Raw genomic sequence first — 27,567 nt, forward strand, 5'->3', positions numbered from 1 at the left:
TTTTCCAGAGTTTTACAGAATGACAGGTGACCTCATTGACACTTACAAAATACCTAAAGGGATAGATAGGGGAGTAGGAGGTGAACTGTTACTCCTGGTGGGGAAGAGGCATACCTTCGACATGATGGTCACTCAGCATAGATATGACAAGTATCTTTTCTCAGAGCCTTTGGAATTCTCCACCACAGGAGTCCTTGGAAGGTCTGTCTTTGAATATATATAGATTGATAGATTTCTGATGACAGAAATGTACAGGAGGATGGGGGTGGGGTGGGTAAAAGCCCATAAAGTGTTCGATCAGCCATACTCATACTGAATGGCAGGGCAGACAGAGGGGCTGAATGGTTCAGTCTTGCTGCTTTCTGTGTTCCTTAATCACTTAAAAAGCCAATGAGAAGACTGGACTATTGAATCAGCTGTCAGAGCTCAGAACAAACATGGCCACTGTGACCGTCACGATAACGACAATCGACATCTATAAAGCCTGGTCTCTCTGGAAAGAGTGTCAAGCTCCTGGGAGTGGTCATCCACAACAAGCTTTCTTGGACCCTTCACGTGGACGCACTGGTTACAACGGCCCAACAACATCTCTTCTTCCTCAGGCAGCTGAGAAAATTTGGCATGACGGTGAATCCCCACACCAACTTTTATAGGTGCACCATCGAGAGCGTTCTGTCTGGATGTATCACTACCTGATGTGGCAACAGTACCATTCAAGATCGGACACGGTCACAGAGAGCTCGGCCTGGACAATCACAAAGGTCAACCTCCCATCTATAGAATCCATCTACCAGGCCCGCTGTCAAGGAAAGGCCACCAGCATTCTTAAAGATCCATCCCACCCTGGCAATGTTTTTCTACAACCTCTACCTTTGGTGAGAAGGTACAGAAGCCTGGACACACACACCAGCCGGTTTCATAACAGTTTCTACCCGACTGTTGTTACAATACTGAATGGATTCGCCTGTCCCTGTGTTTTTGTTTTTGCCACTGTTTACCTACTATTTACTTATCGATGCTACTTAACTCTGTGATCGGCCTGTATTGCTCACAAGGCAAACCTTTCACTGTGCCTCGGTACATGTGACAATAAATTCAATTCAAGAGGTGCTGGACAGCAGAGATTTAATGCCTTCAGACGTAGATAGTGGAAAGTGGGAGACATGCAGACAATGCGTTACTGACAATGAAAGCCTGGGTGGGACGTTCAATAGTAGCTCAACGATGACAGAGGCAGAGATGGGCAGTGGGGGGGTGGTGGGGGGGTCAGCCGGCCATCTCGGCAATACCCCAGATAATTAGATTAGATTCCCTACAGTATGGAAACAGGCCCTTCGGCCCAACCAGTCCACACCGGCCCTCCGAAGAGTAACCCACCCAGACCCATTTCCCTGACACGATGGGCAACTTAGCATGGCCAATACACCTGACCTGCACATCTTTGGGTTGTGTGAGGAAACCGGAGCGCCCAAGGAAACCCACGCAGACACGGGGAGAACGTGCAAACGCCACACAGACAGTCGCCCGAGGCTGGAATTGAACCTGGGACCCTGATGCTGTGAGGCAGCAGTGCTGACCACTGTAATGTGAACTCCGAAGCTTGTCATGAAAGCAAACCTGAGATGACAAACAGATTGGCTGAACCTTGAGACTACCGCCGGAGAGAGGAATGGAGTCAGTCACGAGGAAGGAGAAAGAGTTAACTAAGGCAGCCGACATCAGGGTCAAGGGTAAAATAACAAAGGAGGTCTCCAGGTAGGTGGCAAGTTGTTGAAGCTCAAGAGAAAACCATATTCTGAAGGAAAGTCCCAAGAGATTGTGATCTGCTGAGGGGTGATGGATCTATATTTTGGGGCACATCCATCAGTCCTTTCATGAGCAAAGTATGAAATGAGGCCATGAATAGTGCTGTGGCTTTCCTGATGAAGGGCTTATGCTCGAAACGTCGAATTCCCTATTCCTGAGATGCTGCCTGGCCTGCTGTGCTTTGACCAGCAACACATTTTCAGCTGTGGTTTCAGCGCCTGCCTACAGACTGCAGGTTCGATTCTCACTGCAGCACATTGAGATTTCAATCCGGCTTCATGAACGAGATCTGGAAATCAAAAGACAGCTCTTGTGTACAATACCTTGAGGGTATTGGGTTACTGTGTATTAGAAAGAAAACACCAACTGGCTGATGAGGGTTCATCAGTGATGGTGAACTGCGAAGATGTCCAAATAAAAACCAACATGTGACTGCAGTCCCACTCTCTGGCTGACTCTTAACCTGGCCTCTGAAGTGATGTAGTCGAGAAAGTGGTGCTGGAAAAGCACAGCAGGGCAGGCAGCATCCGAGGAGCAGGAGAACCGACATTTCGGGAATAAGCCATTCATCAGGAATCAGGAAGTGATGTAACAAGCCAGTAGGTTGTACCAAACCTGAAGTTCTGGACCCCCGGGGGGGGGGGGGGCCGGGGGGGTCGGGTTAGGGTCTCCCAGTTCCGCGATCGGTCATTAAACACTAGCCATTGGTCTGGTTCTTTAGTACTTCACACTTTATTATTCATGGCCGGGAACAGATCATCCAGAAACACAGAGGTTAAATACTTCCGTGTTCCTCTAAGGGACTGAGCATATGGCTTAAAACAAAGACATTTTTATACTTTCTTAAAGAGAGGTACAGGCTGCAATCGTACAGTTCATTCATACAATTACCAATCAAAATGCCAAGGAAGTCCACCCAGCAGAGCCCACCTCAAGGCAATGCCAGTCTTACCACGTCCCCTGAGTAACAGAAGAAGCTGCTTCTCTTCCCCTCCACCATATCACAAACTCCTGGGGCCAGAGGGAAAGCTGCTTTCACTGATGACGTCAATGTGCTCCTCTTCCCGTCTCCCTCCAATTACTTTGCTCAGCTTGACCCAGTGAGCTTCCCGTCTGGAGGTTTTTCTGAACACCTTCGTTCATGAGGTGTGGACATCACTGGCTGGGTCAGCGTTTATTGCCCATCGTTAGTTGATCTTGAGAAGGTGATGGGGGGAGTTTCTTTCTTGAACTGTTGCAGTCCATGTGCTGTAGTTAGACGCACAATGTCCTTAGGAGGGAATTTCAGGAGGGAATCCCAACTCGTTGCCATCTATGAGCTAGCCAATCCTCTATTCATGCTAATATACTACCTCCAACACCAATGGTCAGCTTATTAAATAGTTCTATGTGCATTCATTCAGTGAATGCCTTTTGATAATGCAAATATATTACATCTACTAATTCCCCTCTATCTATCCTGCTTGTTACCTCCTCAAACAACAGCATTTGATTTATCAGGAATGATTTCCCTTTCATGAAGTCACATTTTTTCTGTTTGATCATAACAGTATTTCCAATCAAGGGTGCGGGATACCAGAGGCTGGAAGAGAGTGGGAGACAATCTGGGACTTTTTGCCTGAGCCTCAGCCTCATCTACACCGGCAGTGATCAACTCTTGAACCCTGAGTCTCCTCGACCATTCTTCCCCAGTACCAGGTCAGGCAGTGACCAGACCTCCCCCTCTAATCCTCCGAGATCACTGTCCCTTTTGGTCATAGTGTCCTAAAGATTTACAGTGCAGAAAAAGGTCCTTCGGCCCATCGTGTCCACATGGTCAAAATATACCACCTGAATATTCTAATCCCATTTGCCAGTACTTGACTCAAAGTCATGCAAGCCTGGGCCTCACAAGTACATGTCTAAATACTTCTTCAATGTTATAAGGGTTGATGTCTCTACCACCCTAAAGGTAGGGAGTTCCAGATTGCTACCACCCCCTGGACAAAAACATTTTTCCTCATCGCCTCTAAACCTTTTGCCTGCTACCTTACATCTATTCCTCCTGGTCACTGATCCCACCGTCAAGGGGAAAGGTTTCTTCCTGTCTATTATTTGGCAATTGGCTAGAAATATTGATTATGGACAGCTTTCAAAAAGGCAGCAGCAGCAGCAGACAACACAGCAAATGCCACCAGCAAAGACTGGTCACAAATCAAATCAATTATATGTCCTCATTCAGTTCTCCAATACTTCAACTCAGATCTGTACATCCAGTAATGGGGAAAGACAGGGTTGCAACAGTAACATCACTACATGATGATTTGGAGATGCCGGTGTTGGACTGGGGTGTACAAAGTTAAAAATCACACAAAACCAGGTTATAGTCCAACAGGTTTACTTGGAAGCACTAGCTTTCGGAGCTTCGCTCCTTCATCAGGTGGTTGTAGAGTATAAGATCGTAAGGCACAGAATTTATAGCAAAAGTTTACAGTGTGATGTAACCGAAATTGTTTATTGATAGTTTGTTAAGTATCTCATCTTTTAGAATGACCATGTTGGTTTCAGTGCTTTCATATGCAAATTGCAGAACTTCTTTAAAGTTACATTCTCAAATGAACTTTAACAATTGGCATCATGTCGGCCCAGAGAATATATTGAAGGTGTGAGGTGCCCTGTCTGTGCCACAATGTTCCGACTGATTTACAGAATCTTACTCGGATTCATGCAGTTTTTGAGCTAAATAAAATGTAATTCTGCCAGTACAAATTCACCCCACAAACTTATTATGAGGGTGTGTGCATGTAGAGGGGAGTGTGAGAGGTGGTGGTGGTGGGGGAAGTCTAAGCATCTGTGAGAGTGTGTGTGTGTGTGTGTGTGTGTGTGTGTGTGTGTGTGTGTGTGTGTGTGTGTAAAGGGGTATAAATCCTTGAGAGGGTGCATGTGTGCAAGAGTGTGGGAATGCATGTGTGAATGTACAAGACAGCTTGTATATGAGAGAGTTCTGCGTGACTGTGTGTGTGTAGGAGAATGTTTGTGTAAGTGTGTGTAGGATTGACTCCTGCACACACTTACACACCCACCCACCCAGCCACATATAGGTTTGTGGGGTGAATTTGTACTTGCCTCACTTTCCAGACTGGCAATTCCCAAATATGCCAAGTTCGACCTACACCCTCATTTTCCAGACTGGCACCGCCTCCCAACTATGCCATGTTCTGCATCCCCCCCCCTCCACCCCACCCCCTAGACTCTTGGTGAGGGCATCAGGAGGGAGCCATGACCCTTTGTCAAGGTGTTTTGGACAGCCATTTAAACAGACAAGTCAATAAATAGTTACCAACGACCGCAGGCTACTCACCTCCCACTGCAGATGAGGCGGGATGTTGCGGATTTGAATTTTCCGACTCCTGCGAAGAGAAAAGACAAAGTCTATCAGGGTTAACCACGTCGTGGAAATTCACGGTGCCAGAAGGCCAGGGAGTTCGAAGGGCAAAAGGGGCACTGGGATTGCTCTGAATAAAACGAGGGGGCTTGGCACTGACTGTGCTCAAGCCAGCCGATGGTATGGCATCTTGGGTTCTCTTTATTTCAAACAAGTTGCTCCCGAGGTGTGGTCAGTGCTGGCGATGTAGGATTCACAGCCCATCCTTCACTCTGTACTGCCCACATACTGGTGTCATTGCACCGAAAGGTTACAGGTCCATTTCCTGGAAGCTAGTGAATCAGCTGCCAGGACAGCATTATTTCAGCTGCTGACTGTGGTTAATCTGAATAATTAAGTGGCTGACTAAAAACAAAGGGGGAAGCAGGGACCTGGCAGCAAACGGATCGTGTCCCTACTTCTAGGCCACACATTCAGAGTTCCAGACCCACCTTTGAATGAGCGAGGGAAAGAGAGAGAGAGAGAGAGAGAGAGAGGGAGGGAGAGAGAGCGAAAGAGAGAGATCAAGAGTAAGAGAGAACGAGAGAGAGAGAGAGAACTGAGACAGAGTGAGAAAGAGGGAGAGAGAAAGAAATAATGAATGTAAGAGAGGGAGAAAGAAAGAAAGAAAGAATGAGAGAGAGAGAAAGACCAAATGTAAAAGAGAGAGAGAGAGAGAGAGAATAAGAGAGAGAGAAAGAGCAAGAGTAAGAAACAACAATAGAGACAGAGCGCGAGAGAGACAGAAAGAATGAAAGAGCGAGTAAGAAAGAATGAAAGAGAGAGAGAAAGAGATGAAGAGAAAGAATGCAAGAAAGAGAGAGAAAAAAAGAAAGAGAGAGAGACTAGGTGTGTGATTGAATGTCAATAAACTGTCCCAGTAAAGAAAGGCTGTTGCAGTTTCTACATTCTGGATCAGTGGTGCTGGAAGAGCACAGCAGTTCAGGCAGCATCCAACGAGCAGCGAAATCGACGTTTCGGGCAAAAGCCCTTCATCAGGAATAAAGGCCAAACACCTCCTATCATAGTTAGACACCGGCTGGACTTTCATTCCAACCCGACAATGTTGCAGCAGTGCCTTCACATAGAGCCTATTGCCTCCCAGCAATCTTCTAAAGCAATATCGGACACCCAGCCACAGAAGGAGAAATTGGGGCGATTAAGCTAAAACCTGGTCAGAGAGGGCAGTTTTAAGGAGTGTCACAAAGGAGGGAAGGGAGGTAGAAAGCCAAAGAGGTCTTACAGCAGAAACTCCACAGAGTAGGGCAGGGATTCCCAAACTGTGGGATCGTGAGGTGGGAATTTGGGGCCAGGGGTTCCAAGGCCGCAATAACTGCCGTGTGGCTCTGATTTAATGTTAACAGATATCAGACCCCTTTAAATTCTCTTCTTTTTTTAAAATGGTGAGCATGGCTTAACTGACAGACTTTTGAGGCCTGATTGCTGCTTCAAAAAAAACAATGCCGTGGAAAGGACAGGTTCCTCAAAAGCCCGAACCAATATACCAACTAGGACTCAAGGCCCTTTGAGCATGCTCCATAATAAGATTGTGGCTGATCGGATTTTAACGCCAACTCTACATTCCTGTACACACTCCCTGAAGGTGGGGGTCAGCATTTCTGGCATCATGCCATTATTTGTGAAGCTTGTCTCATTCAATCCTGCCTTCGAATACTAGGCCCCATGTGTGGAAAGGAGGTGTAATTTTCTTCTGGGAAATGACATTGGGGCAGATGAAAAGCAATGACTAATTCTCCTGACAGCTGTGGAACCCCAGCTTTTTGGGTTATTAGGAGCCTAACATTTCCTGAGGCACCTGATACAAAAACCTTTCAAGAACTGACAGATTTAGTTCAGGAATATTAGGACCCCTCTAATTCTGTGATGTTGTTATCTGTTTTATTTGGCAGTTTGAGAAAGAGTAACTGGTACTGGGATTTTTGACTAGGTTAGGAAGACTGGCAGAAGCATATGATTTTAATATAACCCTTAATGAGATGCTGAGAGACCGTTTGGCATGTGGGATTAAGGAAGGAACCACGCAAAAGAGCCTATTAGCTGAAGCCCAACTGGACTTCAAACAGGCACTACAACTGGCTTTATCATTGGAAAGTTAAGAGTATATGAATTGCAGGGTATTCCAATGGTAGTGGACAGCTTTGCAAGTCTGCCTGAGCTTGGGGAACACCATTTGAGTGAAGGCAACTGCATAGCATTAGTCAGTGCACATTCTGAACAGAGGATTCACATGCAAAGCTGGACATCAGCTATGCATACTTGCAACTGTGGTTAGATGAGGATTCCCAGAAGTATGTTGCAATTAATACCCATAAGGGTCTGTATCAAAATACAAGTCTGCCAGCTCGGACATGGTCAGTCTGCGCAGGTTTTCAGTGGATGATGGACAACATTTTACAAAGTCTACCCCAGGTCACTATTTATCTAAGTGATATACCAGTAACAGCGAAGACCAATGAGGAACACTTTGGAGAATTTGGATATAGTCCTCAGATATTTTTCCATGGCAGGCCAATGCTGAAGGAGGGAAAAATGTGTGTTCTGGGTAGTCCATGTGACCTACTTGGGTCTAAGGGAGATCTAAGGTGACCCAGCTCCCATATCTGTGCCGGAGCGTAGGTCTTTCCTTGGGCTGGTGAATCATTACAGAACCTCACCTCCATCCTGGCACCTTTACATTAACTCTTGAAGGAGGGGATGGCCCATTACCCGTGACCAACACTTCCAGGAGTCCATCTGTGGCAAAGGATGCACGCAGCTTCGCAGGCAAGTGAAAGAACAGCTATCATCCTCTAAGGTGTTGGTACAGAGGACCCCACGCAGACATGGGGAGAACATGCAAACTCCAGTTAGGCAGTCGCCTGAGGCTGGATTTGAACCCAGGTCCCTGGCGTTGTGAGGCAGTGTGAAGGACTTTCCACGTGTGAATAAATGTTGACTTGATGACAAGATACTGGCCTCTGTGGAGTTATTTCAGACACCACCTGTTCCATGGCCCTGATCACTAGGAGACCACCCCCCATGACCTTGATCACCAGGGGACTACTCCCTCTGTGACCTTGATCACTAGGAAACCACAGCTGAAAATGTGTTGCTGGAAAAGCGCAGTAGGTTAGGCAGCATCCAAGGAGCAGGAGAATTGACGTTTCGGGCATGAGCCCTTCTTCAGGCTCATGCCTGAAACGTCGAATCTCCTGTTCCTTGGATGCTGCCTGACCTGCTGCACTTTTCCAGCAACACATTTCCAGGTCTGATCTCCAGCATCTGCAGTCCTCACTTTTTCCACTAGGAAACCACCCCCCATGATCTTGATCACCAGGGGACTACTCCCTCCGTGACCCTGATCACTAGGAGACCACCTCCCCCCATGACCTTGATCACCAGGAGACCACTCTCTCCGTGACCCTGATCACTAGTAGACTACCCCGCCATGTCCTTGATCACCAGGAGACCACGTCACCCTGATCACTAGGAGACCACCCCACTGTAACCCTGATCACTATTAACCACCCGTATGAACTTGATCACCAGGATACCACCCACTTCCAATATCTTTCAAAATACCGTTAGAGTCGGGGGGGGCAGGGCTGAGCCTGCCGCTCATCAGCTCCTGACAACTTTCTTTCTTGTCTTTTCTTCTATTTACTTTGTTTTTCTTTCTGCCGAGTTTTCTTTCCTTTTCACTCTGGAGAGTGGCGGGTAAAGGAGGAGGCCTCCAGTGACAGCCGTAGAAACGCCAGGACGAGCCGGACACCCGGGGTCTCCTGGTGAATGAGGAATAGGTCCTGGGCTGTCTCCCCCGGACCAGACTCGCGTGCGGGGCCGGAGCACCAGGTCGACCCCAAGCGCAGGCACCTGAAAAAGAGGAGAGAAAGATGCCCTCAGCCCAGCAATTTGGTCTTCACCAGCATGGCGATCTTATCCCCAGGTACGAAGGTCTTCTTCGTGATCATTGTTCCGGTATTCCAATGGTGGTGTTGTTCAGGTATGGCTGTCTCCTTCAGCGGAGGCTTCCGGCCTAGCATTCCAACACCCCAGCATGGCAGCCTTCTTCAGCAGAGGCTTCCGGCCTGGTATTCCAGCAGCCCAGCATGGCAGCCTTCTTTAGCAGAGGCTTCCAGCCTAGCATTCAGCAGCCCAGCATGGCAGCCTACTTCAGCAGAGGCTTCCGGCCTAGCATTCAGCAGCCCAGCATGGCAGCCTTCTTCAGCAGAGGCTTCCGGCCTAGCATTCAGCAGCCCAGCATGGCAGCCTACTTCAACGGAGGCTTCCGGCCTAGCATTCCAACACCCCAGCATGGCAGCCTTCTTCAGCAGAGGCTTCCGGCCTAGCATTCAGCAGCCCAGCATGGCAGCCTACTTCAACGGAGGCTTCCGGCCTAGCATTCCAACACCCCAGCATGGCAGCCTTCTTCAGCAGGGGCTTCCGGCCTAGCATTCAGCAGCCCAGCATGGCAGCCTACTTCAGCAGAGGCTTCCGGCCTAGCATTCCAGCACGGCAGCCTTCTTTAGCGGAGGCTTCCAGCCTGGTATTCCAGCAGCCCAGCATGGCAGCCTTCTTCAGCAGAGGCTTCCGGCCTAACATTCCAGCAGCCCAGCATGGCAGTCTCATCTTGGCATTCCGTCATTCCATAAATCAGCATTCCCCAAGCCCGGAGGCTTTTAACTGAACTGTGACGAGCTTTGTCTTAATTTTCCTTTTTCTATTATTATGTATGACTTCTGTCATTGATGTGGGCACAGCACTGGGGCAACTTATAAAACTTTACATTGTATTTTCCAGGGGAAGGTACACGTGACAATAAGCTTCTATTCTATTCTAATCTCACCTATTCACTGTGTCACAAGTGGAATGCAACATAACTTTTCCACAGAATTGATCCTAATCAAAGTATGCTGAACCACAGGCTTTTATCCAATGTGATGTGTTACCCTGTCTAATGCTGCATTCCAAGGTTTCAGAATTCTCCAAAGGCACAAGGGAATTATTTACACAGCACAGGGTCCAACCCTCACACGATACAAACTGCGCAATTGCTTTGCCCTATGTGTTCTTTTAATGAGCCACAAGTAAGGAAAAGGAAGTGAAAGACATAGACTGATTCACACACACAGGACAAAGTGGGGGGGGGGGGGAGATAGTGTTCGAGGGAGAGAGACAGGCTCAGATACAAACACTAAGAGAGAGAGAGAGAAAAGAGAGAGAGGGAGAGAGAGAGAGAGACACGCGCACACAAAACTGAAAATTAATGGCCAGGGAAATGATTGTGATCAATGAGTGTGAAGAAACTAATTTCAATAAAGCACTTACTGAATAAAGGAACTACAGTCACTGATCCTTCCGATAACTCAATACATTCATTTCATTCCCCCGTGAAATGACCTCTCTTCTTCCTCGAGTAGTCAGTCTGCTAACCACTATGGCCATTATTTACATAGTTACATTCTCCACAAGGCACACACCCCACTGGCTGCACTCTGTAAACCATGAATGACCATAGCAGCAATTCACACTGGTGGGCAAAACAGAAACATACAAACTTCAGTTTAATCCTCAGGACTTAAACAAGGAGTGAGGTCTGCGTGTTGCTGGGGAATGTATTGCAGGATTGTGGAGAATTGTCACTGAGCAGAACAAGGGCACTCAGCCCATCATGCCTGCACACACAGGACTGGGAGAGGTATGTCAGGTTAGCAACACCCAAGTTGGCTGCAAGCCAGGAGGGCAAGTCAGATGGAGCGGAACATCTGGACAGGTTCCTGATAGCTCAATCCCTTCCATTTGCAGAAGTAGGATTCAAGGGTAAGCAGACTGTGTGAAAACAGGATGGTTTCATATACCTAGAGTTCCGATGAAGGGCTTTTGCCCGAAACGTCGATTTTCCTACACCTCGGATGCTGCCTGACCTGCTGTGCTTTTCCAGCACCACTCTAATCTAGACTCTGGTTTCCAGTAGCTGCGGTCCTCACTTTTGCCTGATTTCACACACCATTCAAAGCCACTGGTCTTGGGGGGGGGGGGGGGGGGGGGGGGGGGGTCAAAGTCAAGCGTGATGTCACGAGGATTTGACTTTTATTTATTATTGTCACAGGTATTGAGATACGGTGAAAAGTATTGTTTTGCTTGCTATCCAGGCAAATTGTCAGACACGTTAGGGACTTTTATGCGAGTCTTGATTAGGCACATGGAAGATAGTACAATGAAGGGTATGTAGGCGAGGCTGATCTTCGTATTGGATACAAGGCCTGCACATCATTGAGGGCCGAAAGGCCTGTACCTTTCTATGTTCTAATTATACCTTATGTAAGTACAACAGGGTAAGAGAACAGAATACAGAAAATAGTGTCACAGCTACAGAGACAGATCAGCTCTGGTACAAGCGAGACCTGTTCAAGTCTGATAACAGCAGGGAAGAAGCTGTTCTTCAATCTGTTGCTACATGCTTTCAAAATTTTTCATCTTCCGCCTGATGGAAGAGGGTGGAAGAGAACATAACCGGGGTGGGTGGGTGGGGGGGGTCTTTGATTAAGTTGGTTTGTTTCCCTGACGCAGCGGGGAGTACACGAGGAGTCAATGGGTGGAAGGCAGGTTTGGGTGACAGACTGGGCTGCGTTCACAAGTCTCTGCAGTTTCTTGCAGTCTTGGGCACAGCAGTTGTCATACCAAGCATTTAGATCGCTGGCTTTCTATGATGTCTCTCTAAAAGTTGTTAAGAGTCATCGTGGGACATGCAGATTTTCAGTTCAGGGTAAGTTACAGCACAGGAATCAACACTGGGGCTGTGGTCACAATCGCATCCTAATTACCCGTAGTCTGAGAGGCAGCAAGTCCCCTTGACAAAGTGGCTTCTCAGACCCTCGAGATAAAAGCTTGCGCTGGATGATGAGAATCTCACTTCATTCAACATCTGAATGTGTGGCGGAAAGTAACAGTGGCACGGTGGCTGAGTGGTTAGCACTGCTGCCTCACAGCACCAGGGTCTCAGGTTCAATGTGGAGTTTGCACATTCTCCCCGTGTCTGCGTGGGTTTCCTCCGGGTACTCCGGTTTCCTCCCACATTTCAATGATGTGCAGGCCAGGTGAATTGGCCATGCTGAATTGCCCACAGTGTTAAGTCCATTGGGCAGAGGGCAAATGGGTCTGGGTGGATTACTCTTTGGAGGGTCAGTGTGGACTGGTTGGGCCGAAAGGCCTGTTTCCACACTGTAGGGAATCTAATCTAACAGGCACCAGAGAATGCTCCAGGCCTACAATCACCTTGATCTACAGTGCCCCACTGCTAGAGACAGTCTGAACAGGAGCAGCAATCTCCAGCCTGTCCTGCTACTCAACAATCACCACATTACACCGAGTCATAGAGGTGTACAACACGGAAACGGACCCTTCGGGCCAACCAGTTATCCCAACCCAATCTAGTCTCAGCTGGTAAGACAGACATTTAGATCCCAACTGAGTGTCAGGCTCAGCCAGAAGGCAGCTTAAGAGTCAACCACTTCCAATAACCTCATGGTTTACGGGACGACGTTAGAAATGGCATGGGGATAATGAACTGCATCACTCACTGTCCCATCTGTAGCTCTACGTCCACAATCTGTGATCCAACAGCTCTCTTTTATGTCCAGTGGGCACCGCAGGGGCTGAGGTGCATTGTTAATTTTCAAAAACAGCGTCTGAATGTGAATGTTGTTGATTTCAATTGGAATCCTTGGTTTCTGCCCTTTTAAAGGGGCTTAAACCTGGCTTAAGTTGCTTTGATCTGGCGAGTTTGACTGGAGGAATTTTAAAAAGCCTTAACCAACATGCCACTGCCGAGGAAAACAAGAGGGGAAAAAACACTTCCACTTCAATTCCCAGGCTCACTCTCACAGGAGAATCAAATCTCAATGTGGAATACCCTGTCGGTGGACGGGACAGCACTGTTTTGTAACACAATCCCCCATCAAACACTCCCAGTAAAGGTTACAGCATAGGGTTAGATTCAGAGTAAAGCTTCCTCAACACTGTCCCCATCAAATACTCCCAGGACAGGGACAGCACGGGGTTAGATATAGAGTAAAGCTCCCTCTACACTGTCCCCATCAAACACTCCCAGGACAGGCTAGCACGGGGCTAGATACAGGGTAAACCTTCATTCACACTGTCCCCATTAAACACTCTCAGGGTTGGGTCAGCACAGGGCAAGGTACAGAGTGAAGCTCCCTCTGTTCTTATGAACTGAAAGTAAAGCTACTTCCAACACTGATCCCATCAAATATTCCCAGGACACATACAGCATGGGGTTAGACACAGAGGAGAGTTCCCAGTAGTTGTAGACAGACTAGGGAAGATGTCTACAAGATAGAACTCACCAGAGAGTGACATAACCCAAGCACGACGATCAGCATGCGTGGCTCAGGGACATCGTCCTCTCTCTCTAACAGCCAGCAAATCTGAAGAATGGAGACACCGGGAGCTCTTCAATCATGGCAACAACACAGCATTCCTGGCTACCGCAACCTCCATTCAGATAGCCACCTACCTCATCCATCAAACCCCCCATATGCAAAGTATCTGACTGCCTGTTGGGCGATCACAATGCTACTCAAAGGCAATGCGTGAGAGAGAAAGAGTCCTGTTGTACACGAGCACAAGTCTCCATTAGCCAGTCATTGCACAGCAAGATCCCATAAGGCCCAAATCTCTGCTTTTGCAACTGAGAAGGAAATATGGGCCACAACACCAGGCTGTACCTCTCCCAATTTGCACTGAAATGTTGCTGAGGAATCCTTTAGCCCACCCCGAGATATCTGATTTCGGTGCCTGTGCTGAAGGGATGGCACTGACGGCAGTGTGGGACTCCCTCAGCACTGCGCCAGACTATTGCGTGTTATGCTCTTGCCCGGGAATGGGATTTGTGCTGGATGCCTGCGGCTCAGAGGAAAGAGCTTCAGCCAACCGGGGCGCCACTCAGCCCCTGAACCTACACTTGCCCTATTCCGTACCCTCAGCTCCTTCCTCCAGACTAGTGATTCATTCACTCCCGCCCAATCCCATCCTCGGCACTGGCGGCCCCTGTAAGAAGACCAACATGGGATATCTGGTCGGCATAGGAACGAAGGGTCTGTTTATGGACTGCACATCTCTATGACTCTTTACTACCCTGGCTGATTTAACTATACAACCACACTTCACAAATACTCTGCTTCCACTCTCAAAGCTCATCACTCAACGCAACGCACATTCCAACCAGGTCGGACTCAGGTGACCGCCTTGACCAGTTTCGCTTGACTCTGGGTGCAGGGAGAAAGCGCCCAATGTCACCAGCAGCTCCCTCCTGACCAGGAGCAGCACGTTTTACTGACAGGGTGAAGGTGGCCTCTCAAACACTACCACATCCCCTTCGAACAAATACCCTTCCCAGGTGCCTCCTGGTGAGCCAGGAACCTGCTCGGTGGCACTGATGGGGGAATGAGAGAGAGAGAGCAGGCAGCAGTTTCTGCAGCTCTGAGGAGTGGAATGGTGGCTCAGTGGTCCGCACTGTCGCCTCACAGCACCGGGGACCCAGGTCCGATTCCACCCTCAGGCAACTGCGTGGAGTTTGCACATTCTCCCCGTGTCTGTGTGGGTTTCCTCTGGGTGCACCGGGTTCCTCCTACAGTTTAAAGATGTGCGGGTTGGGGTGGATTGGCCATGCCCAAAGTGTCCAGGGATGTGCAGGTCAGATGGATAGGCCATGGGAAATCCAGGCTGACAGAGGTAGGGTAAAGGGGGGTGGCCATGGATGGGATGCTCTTCAGAGGAGCAGTGTTAGTTGATGGGCTGAATGGCCTGTTTCCACGCTGCAGGGATTCTATGAATCTGTGACCCTTCAACTGCAAACATCGTCAGCAGCAGCAGTCGGCATAGTAGTCAGCCCTGGCAGTCTTGCTGCATGTTTAAACTGGACACTAGATTGAGAGGGGCTCAGCCACGAGGGGCATTACAGCCTGGTCAGACCGTGTCCTGGATTTGCAGTGTGAGAGAGAGCGAGAGCGAGAGCGAGAGAGAGAGAGAGAGAGAGAGAGCGAGAGAGAGAGAGCCAGAGACACACGCAAACAGGCAGGGGAATACCATCAAGGATTGACAGACTGTTGCTGGTCCAGAGAGTGAGAGAGAGCGAGAGAGAGCGAGAGTGAGAGAGCGAGAGTGAGAGCCAGAGACACACGCAAACAGGCACGGGAATACCATCTAGGATTGACAGACTGTTGCTGGTCCAGAGACTTCAGGGTAAGGGCTGAGGCTGTGGGAGAGAGGGAGAGAGACAGACAGACAGAAAGAGAGAGAGAGATAGAGAGATAGAGAGAGAGGTGGGGTGGGTCATGAGGAAGGGGGAGAGAAGAGGTTGTGGGGAAAGACAAAGCGCGAGGAAATGGAGAAAGGTGAATGTGGGGGGGGGGGGGAGAGGTGTTAGAGAGAAGGGAGAGAGACACTCACGCACATAAAGTGACAGGCAGACAAACGCAAAAGGAAAAGAAGACAAATTAAACAGTTTACTTTGGAAAGTTTAAGTGGAGCGTCCGCAAGAGTCAACAACATTTTAAAAACAAGCTCCAACTGCAGGTGGAGATTGAAGAGATACGGCAGGGAAACTGAAAGTGAAAGTGAGAGCCAGGTTATTTGGAAATTCCCCATTTGTAGGAGAGAGAGAGAGAGAGACAGAACGTGTGAGAGAGAGTGAGTGAGTGTATGACAGAGTGTGAGAGAGAGTGAGAGCGTGACAGTGAGTGTGAGAGAGACAGTGAGAGTGAGAGAGAGAATATGTGTGAGATGGAGCGAGAGTGAGTGCGTGAGAGAGACTGTGTATATGTGAAGAGAGCATGAGAAACAGCATGTATGAGAGACAGAAACTGTACGTGTGTGAGAGTGTATGAGAGTGTGACAGAAAAGGAGATTGAGAGAGACTGTGAATAAGTGAGACTGTGTGAAAGACAGTATTAGTGTAAGAGAGTGTGTGTGTGAAAGGTGGTATAACAGTGTATGAGAGAGATTGTGAGAGAGAATAAGGAAGAGTATGAGGGAGAGCACTTGTGTTTGTGTGTATGAGAGAGAGAGAGCGCGCGCGATGTGGGGGAGGTATTTCCTAACTGCTGAGTTTCAGATCAGCAGATTCATGTTCCAGTTGGGAGGGTGCCCCAGACTGAGACAGTCATTTGGGCCCTGAGCAGGGTGGGTGAATGGGTGAGGGTCCGTGACCCAAGGACCCAGCCCTCCTTCCTGCTAGAACTGGGTGCTTGGGGCAAGCCTGGGCCTTTGTGTCCCAGGGCCACTAGATGGAGCTTGGAGAGGACAGTGTGTTCTGAAATGCAGCCTTCCTGGATGCGATCCCTGACTGAAGAGGAAATGGAGAGGTGACAGGCTGCAGGGAGCAGCTACCGAAGGAGCTCGAGAACACAAGTGCCCACAATGTAGCACTACCCTGCTACAAGGTCATCGGAAAACAGCTGCACTCAAGAGACAGGAAGGCTGCTTTACATAACACCTAGCATAACCTCAGCACGTGCCAAACTGAAACCTCCAAGCAGTCACTAGCAGAATTTGGGAGACCAGCAAATTTGCACACAGCAGGCTCCCCCAAACAGCAATATGGCGGGTGGGCATGCCCAGGGAATCTCTGGGCATTCAGCAGCGACAGTGACATCAGCAGGCCTGGTAAGCAGCCAATCAGCGAGAAGCAGCCTCACAGACATCAAAGCAGCAAGTGAAACAATCAACAAATTACAGTTAATTTAGATGTCCAGACAGGCAAATTGTGAGTCTAATAGAGCCGGATGTTAAACTTGCTTAAAAACCCTACATTTTAAAAAAGAAATCTAATCATTCTAGAAAAGTCTGACCTTGCATAGTAATAAAGCATGCTTTTCACAGTCAGAGTGTTTAACTGTAATTATCTATTTATTATGCCACGAAAAACTCAAGTTACATTTCATTCAGCAAGTCACAGTCTTGAACAGCACAGAAACAGATACTCTGGTCAAACTCAGCCATGTTGACCAGATATGCTAAATTAATCTAGTCCCATTTGCCAGCATTTGGCCCATATCCCTCCAAACCCTTCCTATTCATATACTCATCCACATGCCTTTTAAATGTTGTAATTGTACCAGTCTCCACCACTTCCTCTGGCAATTCATTCCATACACGCACCACCCTCTGAGTGAAAATATTGCCCCTTAGCTCTCTTTTATATCTTTCCCCTCTCACCCTAAACCTATGCCCTCTAGTTCTGGACACCCCCACCCTAGGGAAAAGACCTTATCTATTTATAAACCGCTATAAGGTCACCCCTCATCTTCCGATGCTCCAGGGAAAACAGCCCAGCCTATTCAGCCTCTCCCTAAAGTTCAAATCCTCCAACCTTGGCAACATATTGTATATCTTTTCTGAACCCTTTCAAGTTTCACAACAACTTTCCTATAGCAGGGTGACTAGAATTGAATGCACTATTCCAAACATGGTCTAACAAATGTCCTGTACAGCGCAACATGACCTCCTAACTCCTGTACTCAATACTCTGACCAATAAAGGTGAGCATACCAAACGCCTTCTTCACTATCCTATCTACTAGCAACTCCACTTTCAAGGAGCTGTGAACCTGCACTCCAAGGTCTCTTTGTTCAGCAACATTCCCCAGGACCTTACCATTAAGTGTGTAAGTATTGCCTTGATTTGCCTTACATAAACGCAGCACCTCATATTAAGCTAAATCAAACTCCACCCTCCACTCCCCAGCCCAAATGATTAAGGTCCTGTCACACTCCGATATCCTCCTTCACTGTCCATTACACTATCAATTTTGGTGTCATCTTCAAAGCTTATTCACCATACCTCCTGTATTGACATCCAAACCGTTTATATGAATGACAAAAAGCATGGACCCAGCACCGATCCTTGTGGCACACCACTGGTCACAGGCCTTCGGTACGAGAGAAAACCCCTATCACCACCCTGCGTCTCCTACCTTCAAGCAGATTTTTTATACAATTAGCTCTTGCATTACATTAAAGACACGACACAAATATAATGCACCAAAATGCTTCAGAAAAAACATGAGAAAACAAAGTGCGACGCTGAGACAGAAGGACACACTGGGTCAGTATGTGCTCAAATACACATCTTTTAAGTGATTCAGGAGGAAAATGAGACAGAGACGAGAAAAGATGTAGGGAGGTAGTTCCAGACCTTAATGCTGAGGCAAGTGAAGTCATGATCACCAAGTAATTATAATGGGGAATGTACAAAAGCAAGTTTTGTTTTATATCCACTCGTGGGACATGAGTGGTCACCATTTCCTGCCCATCCTTAGTTGCCCCCTTGAGAAGGTGGTGGTGAGCTGCGTTCTTGACCCACTGCCGCCTGTATAGTGTAAAGACACCTGCACAGTGCCATTCGAGAGGGACTTCTAGGGTGTTGACCCCGCAACACTGAAGGAATGGCTAATAGTGTTCCAAATCAGGATGGTGAGCGGCCTGGAGGAGAACTTGCAGGGGTGATGTTCCCATGTATCTACTGCCCTAGGTAGGTGGCGGCCCTGGGTTTGCAAGCTGCTGTCTGAGGAGCCTTGGCGAATTTCCTCAGTGCACTTTGCAGAAAATACACAGTGAGAAGTGGAGATACCGCTACTGTTTCCTGGACTGGAAGAGATGACAAAGAAGGTGAGGAGATGAGGCCATAGAGGAGTTTGCAAACAAGGATGAGTATTTTAACAGCGCATTTTTAAAAAAATGACATTGTCTGACCTGCAGCCAATGTAAGCACAGGATGATAAGGGCATGGGACTTACTGGAAGTTGAGAAACGGGAGCTGTGTTTTGGATTACCTCAAGTTTCCAGAAAGTAGAATGTGGGAACCAAGCCAGCAGTAAATTGATATAACTGGGTCTAAGGTAACAAAGGTTCGAATGGGGCTTTCAGCAGCAGATTGGCCAAGAGAAGGGCTGAGTCAGATGAAGTAACAGAGGTGGGAACCACCAGTGTTAGTGATGGCACAAGCATGAGTTCAGAAGGTCAGCTAAAGCCAACATTTTGAATTGGCCCAGTGGTTAGCACTGCTGCCTCACAGCACCAGGGTCCAGGGTTCAATTCCCGCCAGTCTGTGTGGAGTTTGCACATTCTCCCTGCGTCTGTGTGGAGGGTGCTCTGGTTTCCTCCCACAATCTAAAGATGTGCAGGTCAGGTAAATTGGCCGTGCTAAATTGCCCATAATGTTAGGTGTGTTAGTCAGGAGTAAATATAAGGAGGGGAAAGGGCGTGGGTGGGTTTCTCTTCGGAGGGGAGGTTGGGCCGAATGGCCTGTTTCCACACTGTAGAGAATCTAATCTAATCTCAACGTCAAGACTCGGGAGAGGTCTGGAGTTGGTTATTCGGATACAGAGTTTGGAATAGGGACCAAAAACAATGGCTTCAGTCTTATTATTTAATCGGAGGTGGTTTCTGGTCCTCACTACTGAGTGTCTGAAAATTTAGCCACGGGAGGATACGACAGAGACACTGGTGATGGTGAGCTGAGACACACCCGAGGGCATGGAGGGTAATGAGGCTGAAATCTGCACAGTCACAGGCTGTAATTTTCCAATCTTCCTTACACTCAGCAATGGTACCAGAGGAGAAAGTGAGGACTGCAGATGCTGGGGATCAGATTCAAAACGTGTGGTGCTGGAAAAGCACAGCCAGTCAGGCAGCATCTGAGGAGCAGGAAAATCGATGTTTTGAGCATGTGCTCTTCATCAGGATTGGTACCGGAGGACTGGAGAATCGCAAACGTTTACTCTTGTTGAAAACTAGGTGCGAAGGTAAGCCAGTCAGCTTAACATCAACGGCGAGGAAACTTCAAGAAACAATAATTCAGGGGGAAATTAATACACACTTGGGTTAATGCAGGTTAAGGGAGGATAACCAGCACAGGTTTCTCAAGGGCAAATACTTGCTGAAGTAATTTAAGAAGGTTTTTGATGAGAGGGGTGACGAGGGTAATGCTGCTGATGTGATGTACTTGGACTGCCAAAAGACATTTGACGAAGAGTCAAACAACAGACTTGAGCAAAGTTATTGTTCGTGGAATGACAGTGACAACATGAATGTAAAACTGACTGGGTGACAAGAGTAATGGTAAATAACTGTTCTGTACGGAGGTAGATCTGTTGTGAATTCCCCTGAAGTTACTCTTGGAAGTCTCGATACTGGTGACATTTATTAATAACATAGATCTTGGTGCAGTTTGTAGGGTACAATTTAAATATTTTGAGGACGATACATAGCATGGAAGCATCGTGAAGTGCGAAGTGGACAGTGTAGAAGTTCAAAGGTACATGAACTGATAGGTGGCTACGTGGAGGCTAATGAAATCCACTGCAGAAACGTATGAGAACAACATGAAACTGTAGGTACAATTCTCAACAGAGTGTAGGAGCTGAAAAATCAGGGATATATATGCTTAAATGTCAGCTTGAGAAAATTGCTTTATTAACTATCAAGACTTTATTAATAGAGACAATGATCTAAAGAGCAAAACGGTTGCATAAAATTCCTGTAGAACATTGGCTCCAAAGCATCGCAACCAGTTCTGTGCTTTACAAGTTAGGAAAGCTGTGAAGTTACGCGAGTGAGTGTGAGAGAGAGAGAGAGAGAGAGAGAGAGGGAGAGAGCATGTGAGAGACAGAGACAGACAGAGAGAGCGAGAGCACAAAAAACTCAGCAGAATGGTTCCAGGGATGACTAACTTCAGATAAGTGGATAGATGGGACCAGATGTCACTGGAACACTGTGAGGCAGTGCTGGTAGATACATGCCTGTAGCTACAACTTTGGGCAAGGGTACAGGGCTCTGTAACGCCGGGCGAGGGTACAGGGCACTGTAACGCCGGGCGAGGGTACAGGGCACTGTAACGCCGGGCGAGGGTACAGGGCACGCTAACGCCGGGCGAGGGTACAGGGCACTGTAACGCCGGGCGAGGGTACAGGGCACTGTAACGCCGGGCGAGGGTACAGGGCACTATAACACCAGGTGAAGTCACATGTTTTGAGAATACTTGGATGCAGTATGGATGGACACAGTAATTGATGTTGAGGTATTTTTTTGGGGTGTAATTAGAAGTCAGCCTAATGAGGGGACAGAAACCCGGACTTATCCCTGTGCTAACACTATGACGACTGTCACAAGCAGCTCTGTGGGCCTGAGCTGAGCGGGACCAGCAAATATAACTACCTGCTTCTAATACCCAGTACTTACTGATGACTACAAAAGCTGCTTCCAAAGATCCCACAGCATACTGCAGCAGAATTAAATCCTCTCCGTTCCTAGCCATACTTCCCACTGAAGGTAGTCGAGGACACTAATCAGTCACTGTCATAGCAACAAAAACCAGTGAGACAAACAGAAGGTGATTGAGACACGTGTATGCTACGTGTACACACACACACATACACACACCTGACAGAAAATAATGTTGTGATTAAATCACTGGAAGAATAATTCATGAAACACCAGTTCAAATCTCACCATGAGATGTGGGGATACCCACTCAGTACCTGGAAATGAGTACCTGACAGGGTGTAAGTTGATGTTAAGGAGAGAGACAGCAGACTGACCCCACTGTGTCTGCATCACTGAACCCAGGGGGAGCAGACTGACCCCACTGTGTCTGTATCACTGAACCCAGGGGGAGCAGACTGACCCCGCTGTGTCTGTATCACTGAACCCAGGGGGAGCAGACTGACCCCACTGTGTCTGTATCACTGAACCCAGGGGGAGCAGACTGACCCCGCTGTGTCTGTATCACTGAACCCAGGGGGAGCAGACTGACCCCGCTGTGTCTGTATCACTGAACCCAGGGAAGAGCAGACTGACCCCGCTGTGTCTGTATCACTGAACCCAGGGAGAGCAGACTGACCCCGCTGTGTCTGTATCACTGAACCCAGGGAGAGCAGACTGACCCCGCTGTGTCTGTATCACTGAACCCAGGGGGAGCAGACTGACCCCGCTGTGTCTGTATCACTGAACCCAGGGAAGAGCAGACTGACCCCACTGTGTCTGTATCACTGAACCCAGGGGGAGCAGACTGACCCCGCTGTGTCTGTATCACTGAACCCAGGGAAGAGCAGACTGACCCCGCTGTGTCTGTATCACTGAACCCAGGGGGAGCAGACTGACCCCGCTGTGTCTGTATCACTGAACCCAGGGAGAGCAGACTGACCCCGCTGTGTCTGAATCACTGAACCCAGGGGGAGCAGACTGACCCCACTGTGTCTGTATCACTGAACCCAGGGAGAGCAGACTGACCCCGCTGTGTCTGTATCACTGAACCCAGGGGGAGCAGACTGACCCCACTGTGTCTGTATCACTGAACCCAGGGGGAGCAGACTAACCCCACTGTGCTAATTATCGCAGTGCCCTGACTAACATTTACCATCTATCCACACCTTTAGCACTTTAGTACATGTCCCACCCTGATCGCCGTTTCAGCTGAACGACTTACTTGGCCATTGTAGAGGGAAGTTAAGAATCAACCCCATTGTTTCTATGACAGAACATCCCCAACAAACAGCAAGAATGCTTTCATGTCTTGAGCTGTGTTCAAACTAAGAATGAAGCATTTCACAGTGGATCTGATTGTGGGATCATCCAGGGCAGAAAGGGATTGCCTGTCTTTTGGTCTTTTAGCATCTGCTGTTGATTTTTTGCCAAGAGCCTCCACTCAAGTCCCAGACATCTGCCTTCTTCCTGTTACCTTGCACATTCAGCCTTCCTGATAGCTGGTGTGAAAACACTTCTCCCCATCTACCAATCATTATAAGCCAATGGCCTACCTTTAAGTACAAGGGATGCCTTGCTGCGATTAGGCAGGGCCTTGGTGTGACCACAGCAGGAATACTGTGTGCAGTTTTGGATCTCCTTATCTGAGAATGATGGTTCTGGCTCCAGAGGGTGTGCAGGGAATGTCTACCAGACTGATTCCTGGGATAGGCGGACAGATGTGCAAAGAGAGGTTGAATCAGTTAGGACTATATTCACTGGAGTTTAGAGAAATGAATGGGATCTCAGAGAAAATCTGTACGATTCTAACAGGACTCGACAGGGTAGATGCAGTAAGGATGTTCCCAATAACTGGGGAGTCCCAAATCAAGGGTCACTGTCTCAGGATAAAGGGGTAGGCCATTAAGGACTAAGGTGAGGAGAGATTTCTTCACCCTGAGAAAGTCATCAGCCTAACCATCCAATTAACTGTGCCAACCTGTCCCCCTCCCATGAAGTCTGCACTACTGTGGCATGCATTTACATTCATGTTGTTGTATGGAGACATAGAGGGCGATGATACAGACCCCTATTTCTTTCTATTATTGGCTGACCAGGCACCTCTCCTGCTCCTAGTCCAGTTACATCCACCTGAAGTTTGGTCTTTATTAGCTACAACAGTCCTGTTGTTTAGAGATCCACATTACTTGGAGTACTGGGGTCTGCTAGTTGCTTACAATGATCTAATCACAGACTTTCACAAGTTACCACATCTGTCCAATGGTCAATATACAACGAGAAGGCCGTACGAGAGACCAAATATCAGAGAGGCGTCGAGCAAACTAAAAGTCCAGTGCCGTGAATCATTGTTAGACAAATGTTCATCAGAATAGGCTGAAAACTAACTTCACTAACTTATAAAGGTTCAGCACCTGTTTTTGTAGCAACCCATGTACCACACAACCATTGTCGCTGTGCTGTTGCAAGTTACATTGATGTAATTAACACACTTAGAAGTAAATCCAAGTCGCAGTTTTAGCCTGATGTGATATTTACTGGCTTTCAGAGCGCGCTGTGGAGTGGCAGGAAACAGAACTGGGCAAGCAGGTCATGCCATGAAACAACATCCTGGTACGACCTACTGTCAGGAGGCCTGTTTGTGCTGGGAGGAACTGCGATGTCTGCAGAAGTAGAAACAGGAACTGGATTAGGCTACACATTCCTATGTGTAGTCTGTTCTGCAATTTGATAAGATCATGCCTGTACATCTACTTCCAGTGCATTCAGTATCCTTTGTACCCCCACACCCGCTCAATTCCCATGGCAACCAAACCTCCATTCATCCTGGTTCTGAATATACTCATCGAACGAGCGTTTACGGCTCTCCGGGATAGAGACTTCCAGTATTCTGTGTGAGGCCTTTAATACCTGCCGTGGGCCTAACTGGCCAAACCCTCCTCCTAGTTTTTGGTTTCCAAATAGCAGCCTTTCAGCATCTTTCCTGCAAAAAAAGCCTCTTATGGATTTCAACAACTGCATTCTTCATTCTTTGCCAAAGGAAAGCCCTCAACTCTCAGCTGGCCCAGGTTTCAACCACATGACACTGGCTGTACCAATTCCCAGGGGCTATACACCTCCTATAGTAGAGACTGAGTCAAGGTACAGTCACATGGGGTAGGGACAATTGATTAGTATATATAGGGGATTGGCTAATCAACAGAAAGCAGAGTCAGAATAAATGAGTCTCCTGGTAAGATGTAACGAGTGGGGTGCCACAAGGTATAGTCCCTGCGTCCCAGCTATATACAATACTTATTAACGACTTGGATGTGGGATAGAATGTATATCACCAAATTTGCAGATGACACTAAAGTAGGTGGGAAAGCAAGTTGTGATGGTGAAGTCAGAAATTTCCTCAGTATAAGCTCACTGAAAGAAATAAGATATGGTTAGTTGCGGTGAATGGCCAAAATTTGGCAGATCAAGATTCATGTGGATAAGTTGGACGTTATCTATTTTGGTGAAAGGCAACTTATCATCAAGAGAGAGAAATTTCAGAGAGCTTTGTTACAGACAGATCTGGGTGTCCTCATACATGAATAGGAGAAAACCAGAATGCAGCAGGTAAAAAGGAAGGCACGCCAAATGCTGCAATTATTGCTCAAGGAATAGAGTGAAGTAGTATGGAAGTGTTGCTGTACAAGACATGATTGAGACCACATCTGGACTATTGCGAACAATTCTGGAGCCCTTATTTAAAGAGAGATGGAGCTGTTTGGGATGCAGTTAAGAGGGGGTTAACTCGATTGATTCTGGAGTTGAGGGATTTGTCTTACAAAGAGAGATTTGAACAGTTTCGACCTACACTCTGGATTTCACAACATGGCGCCAGATATGGTCGACTCCTTGCGAGCTCCCACGTGCAGATCAAAGTTTCCTTTTTCCTACAATCGTTCTACACTCTTTAAACTTAATAGCATACTTTTAAAAATTACTAATGACTCTTGTTTTACGTATGTTTTGGTTTTTGTTGCTGTTTACCTATTATTTACATATCTATGCTACTTAACTCTGTGATCTGCATGTATTGCTTGCAAGACAAAGCTTTTCACTGTGCCTCGGTACATGTAACAATAAATTCAATTCAATTCAAATTCAATGAAGAAGAATGACAGGAGATCTCATTGTGGTTTGGAAAATGCTAAAGGAGACTGATAAATTAGATGTACAAAGGATGCCTCCTCATGTGAGGCAACCTGGAACAAGAGCTCACAGTTTCAGGATAACGGGTACCAGATTTAAAACAGAGATGTGGAGAAATTACTTCTTATAGAGGATTGTGTATCTGTGGAATTCACTACCCCACCGCGCAGTGGATGCTGAGACACTGAGTGAATTTGAGGAGATAGATTTTTAATTAGTAATGGGTTAAAGGGCTTTGGGGAGCGGTCAGGAAAGTGGAGTTGAGGCCAAGATGAGATCAGCCATCTTTGTTTTAAATGGCGGAGCAGGCTTGAGCAGCTAAATTCCCTACTTTTACTCCCAGCTCCTATGCACGCCTCTATCTAAAACGGTACAAAATGCTCCAAGTGCAGTCTCATCTGAGCTCTTTATAATGTCAGCTACACCTCTTCGCTTGCATTTCAACTACCTTGCAGTTTTCCCCAAGTGTTCCGTCTGTGCATCTTCACAAACTGACTCTAACACATGGATCCCTATTGGGGTCAGGTTTACCGGCCAACACTCCGCCATTTTCTCTCTTCCTTCTTTCTATGGCAGTAGAGTTCCATCGCCTACACTGCAATCCACAGTGGCCACTCACAAATGCAGGTGAAACCCGAAGTTAGTAGCTCACCTGGCTCAGGGGTTTGTCAGCTTTTGGTCCCATTCATCACTCCAGCACCTTTCTCTTCACTCATACTGATAACGTGCACGTTCCTCACTTCCATTAGTTGCGTTCCCCACAGTGAAGACAGACCCAGGGACAGTTGTTTAACATTTCTGCCATTTCCTTCATCCTCATTTGAATTTCTCCATCTGCCTCCAAGGGGTGCACACTTACTCTCATCGAATCTCGTGTTCACATTCATTCACATACTAAATGCTCTTAAAACCAGTTTTCCGATCTTTGCTCTCTCAGGCTCACAAAATCTCCCCCTTCTTGTTTCTCATGCTCACCCCTTGCTAATTTCACCCCTCTCTCAATCGTACAATCTATTACGCTTTGCTTTCCAGCCATTATCCTGTTGTGTCCCTAGTTTAATTCCCTTAAATTTTGTGAGACCCCAGAGTGAAACTTCCAAGACCTGTTCAGCAGCAAGGGAAGAAGACTACCCCTACAGTGTAGAAACAGGCCCTTTGGCCCAACAAGTCCACACCAACTCTCCAAAGAGTATCCCACCCAAACCCCATTCCTCTACATTTACCCCTGACTAATGCACCTAACCTTCACAGCCCTGAATGTGATGGGAAATTTAGCACAGCCAACTCACCTGACCTGCACATCTTTGGACTGTGGGAGGACACTGGAGCAAACCCATGCAGACACGGGGAGAAAATGTGCAAACTCCACACAGACAGTCGCCCAAGACTGGAATTGAACCCGGGTCTTTAGCACTGTGCAGCAGTAGTGCTTACCACTTGGCTACCGTGCCACCCCAAATGTTGACTGCAGGGTAGGGGCTGGGAATACGAGCTGGGAATACATGAGGGGAGCTGATGAACAGGCAGAATTTTAACAAAAAAGGAATAAGCACCTATGTGTTCACGGACTCCGAGATCACTCTATTCAATTACTCTTTCCAAAACAAATAGAAGGACTGTTACAACACAGTCCTTATTTAAAACCAGTAACATGGAAAAGACTTATCCCATGCAATAATCTGTGAAAATTCGAGAGGTCAAGATCTATTTAAAGTAAAAATTAACAACTTTAATTCTTACAGTATAACAGAGAACAATTAACTAAAAACTATTTGCAACTCCTTCCTTTAACCTATCTTCTACCTCCCTCTCGATAGAACCCCGATTAAGATTTACAAAACAAAACTTATCTCAAAACCGGACAGCTTTTAGTTTTCTTCGTATTCCTGTCTT

General features: G+C 47.4%; 1 protein-coding gene across 5 annotated transcripts in view; it reads right to left on the bottom strand.

Moving 5' to 3' along the window:
• igf2bp2a (insulin-like growth factor 2 mRNA binding protein 2a) overlaps positions 1 to 27,567 on the bottom strand; it is a 209,393-nt gene that overhangs the window by 112,185 nt on the left and 69,641 nt on the right. For all 5 annotated transcript variants that reach the window (XM_060827676.1, XM_060827675.1, XM_060827674.1 and 2 more), the window contains exon 3: positions 5,147 to 5,195. In XM_060827676.1, coding sequence (XP_060683659.1) covers positions 5,147 to 5,195 — 49 coding nt within the window. The remainder of the gene's footprint in view (positions 1 to 5,146; positions 5,196 to 27,567) is intronic.

This window comes from Hemiscyllium ocellatum, chromosome 7 (assembly GCF_020745735.1).
Source record: "Hemiscyllium ocellatum isolate sHemOce1 chromosome 7, sHemOce1.pat.X.cur, whole genome shotgun sequence".
NCBI lineage: Eukaryota > Metazoa > Chordata > Chondrichthyes > Orectolobiformes > Hemiscylliidae > Hemiscyllium > Hemiscyllium ocellatum.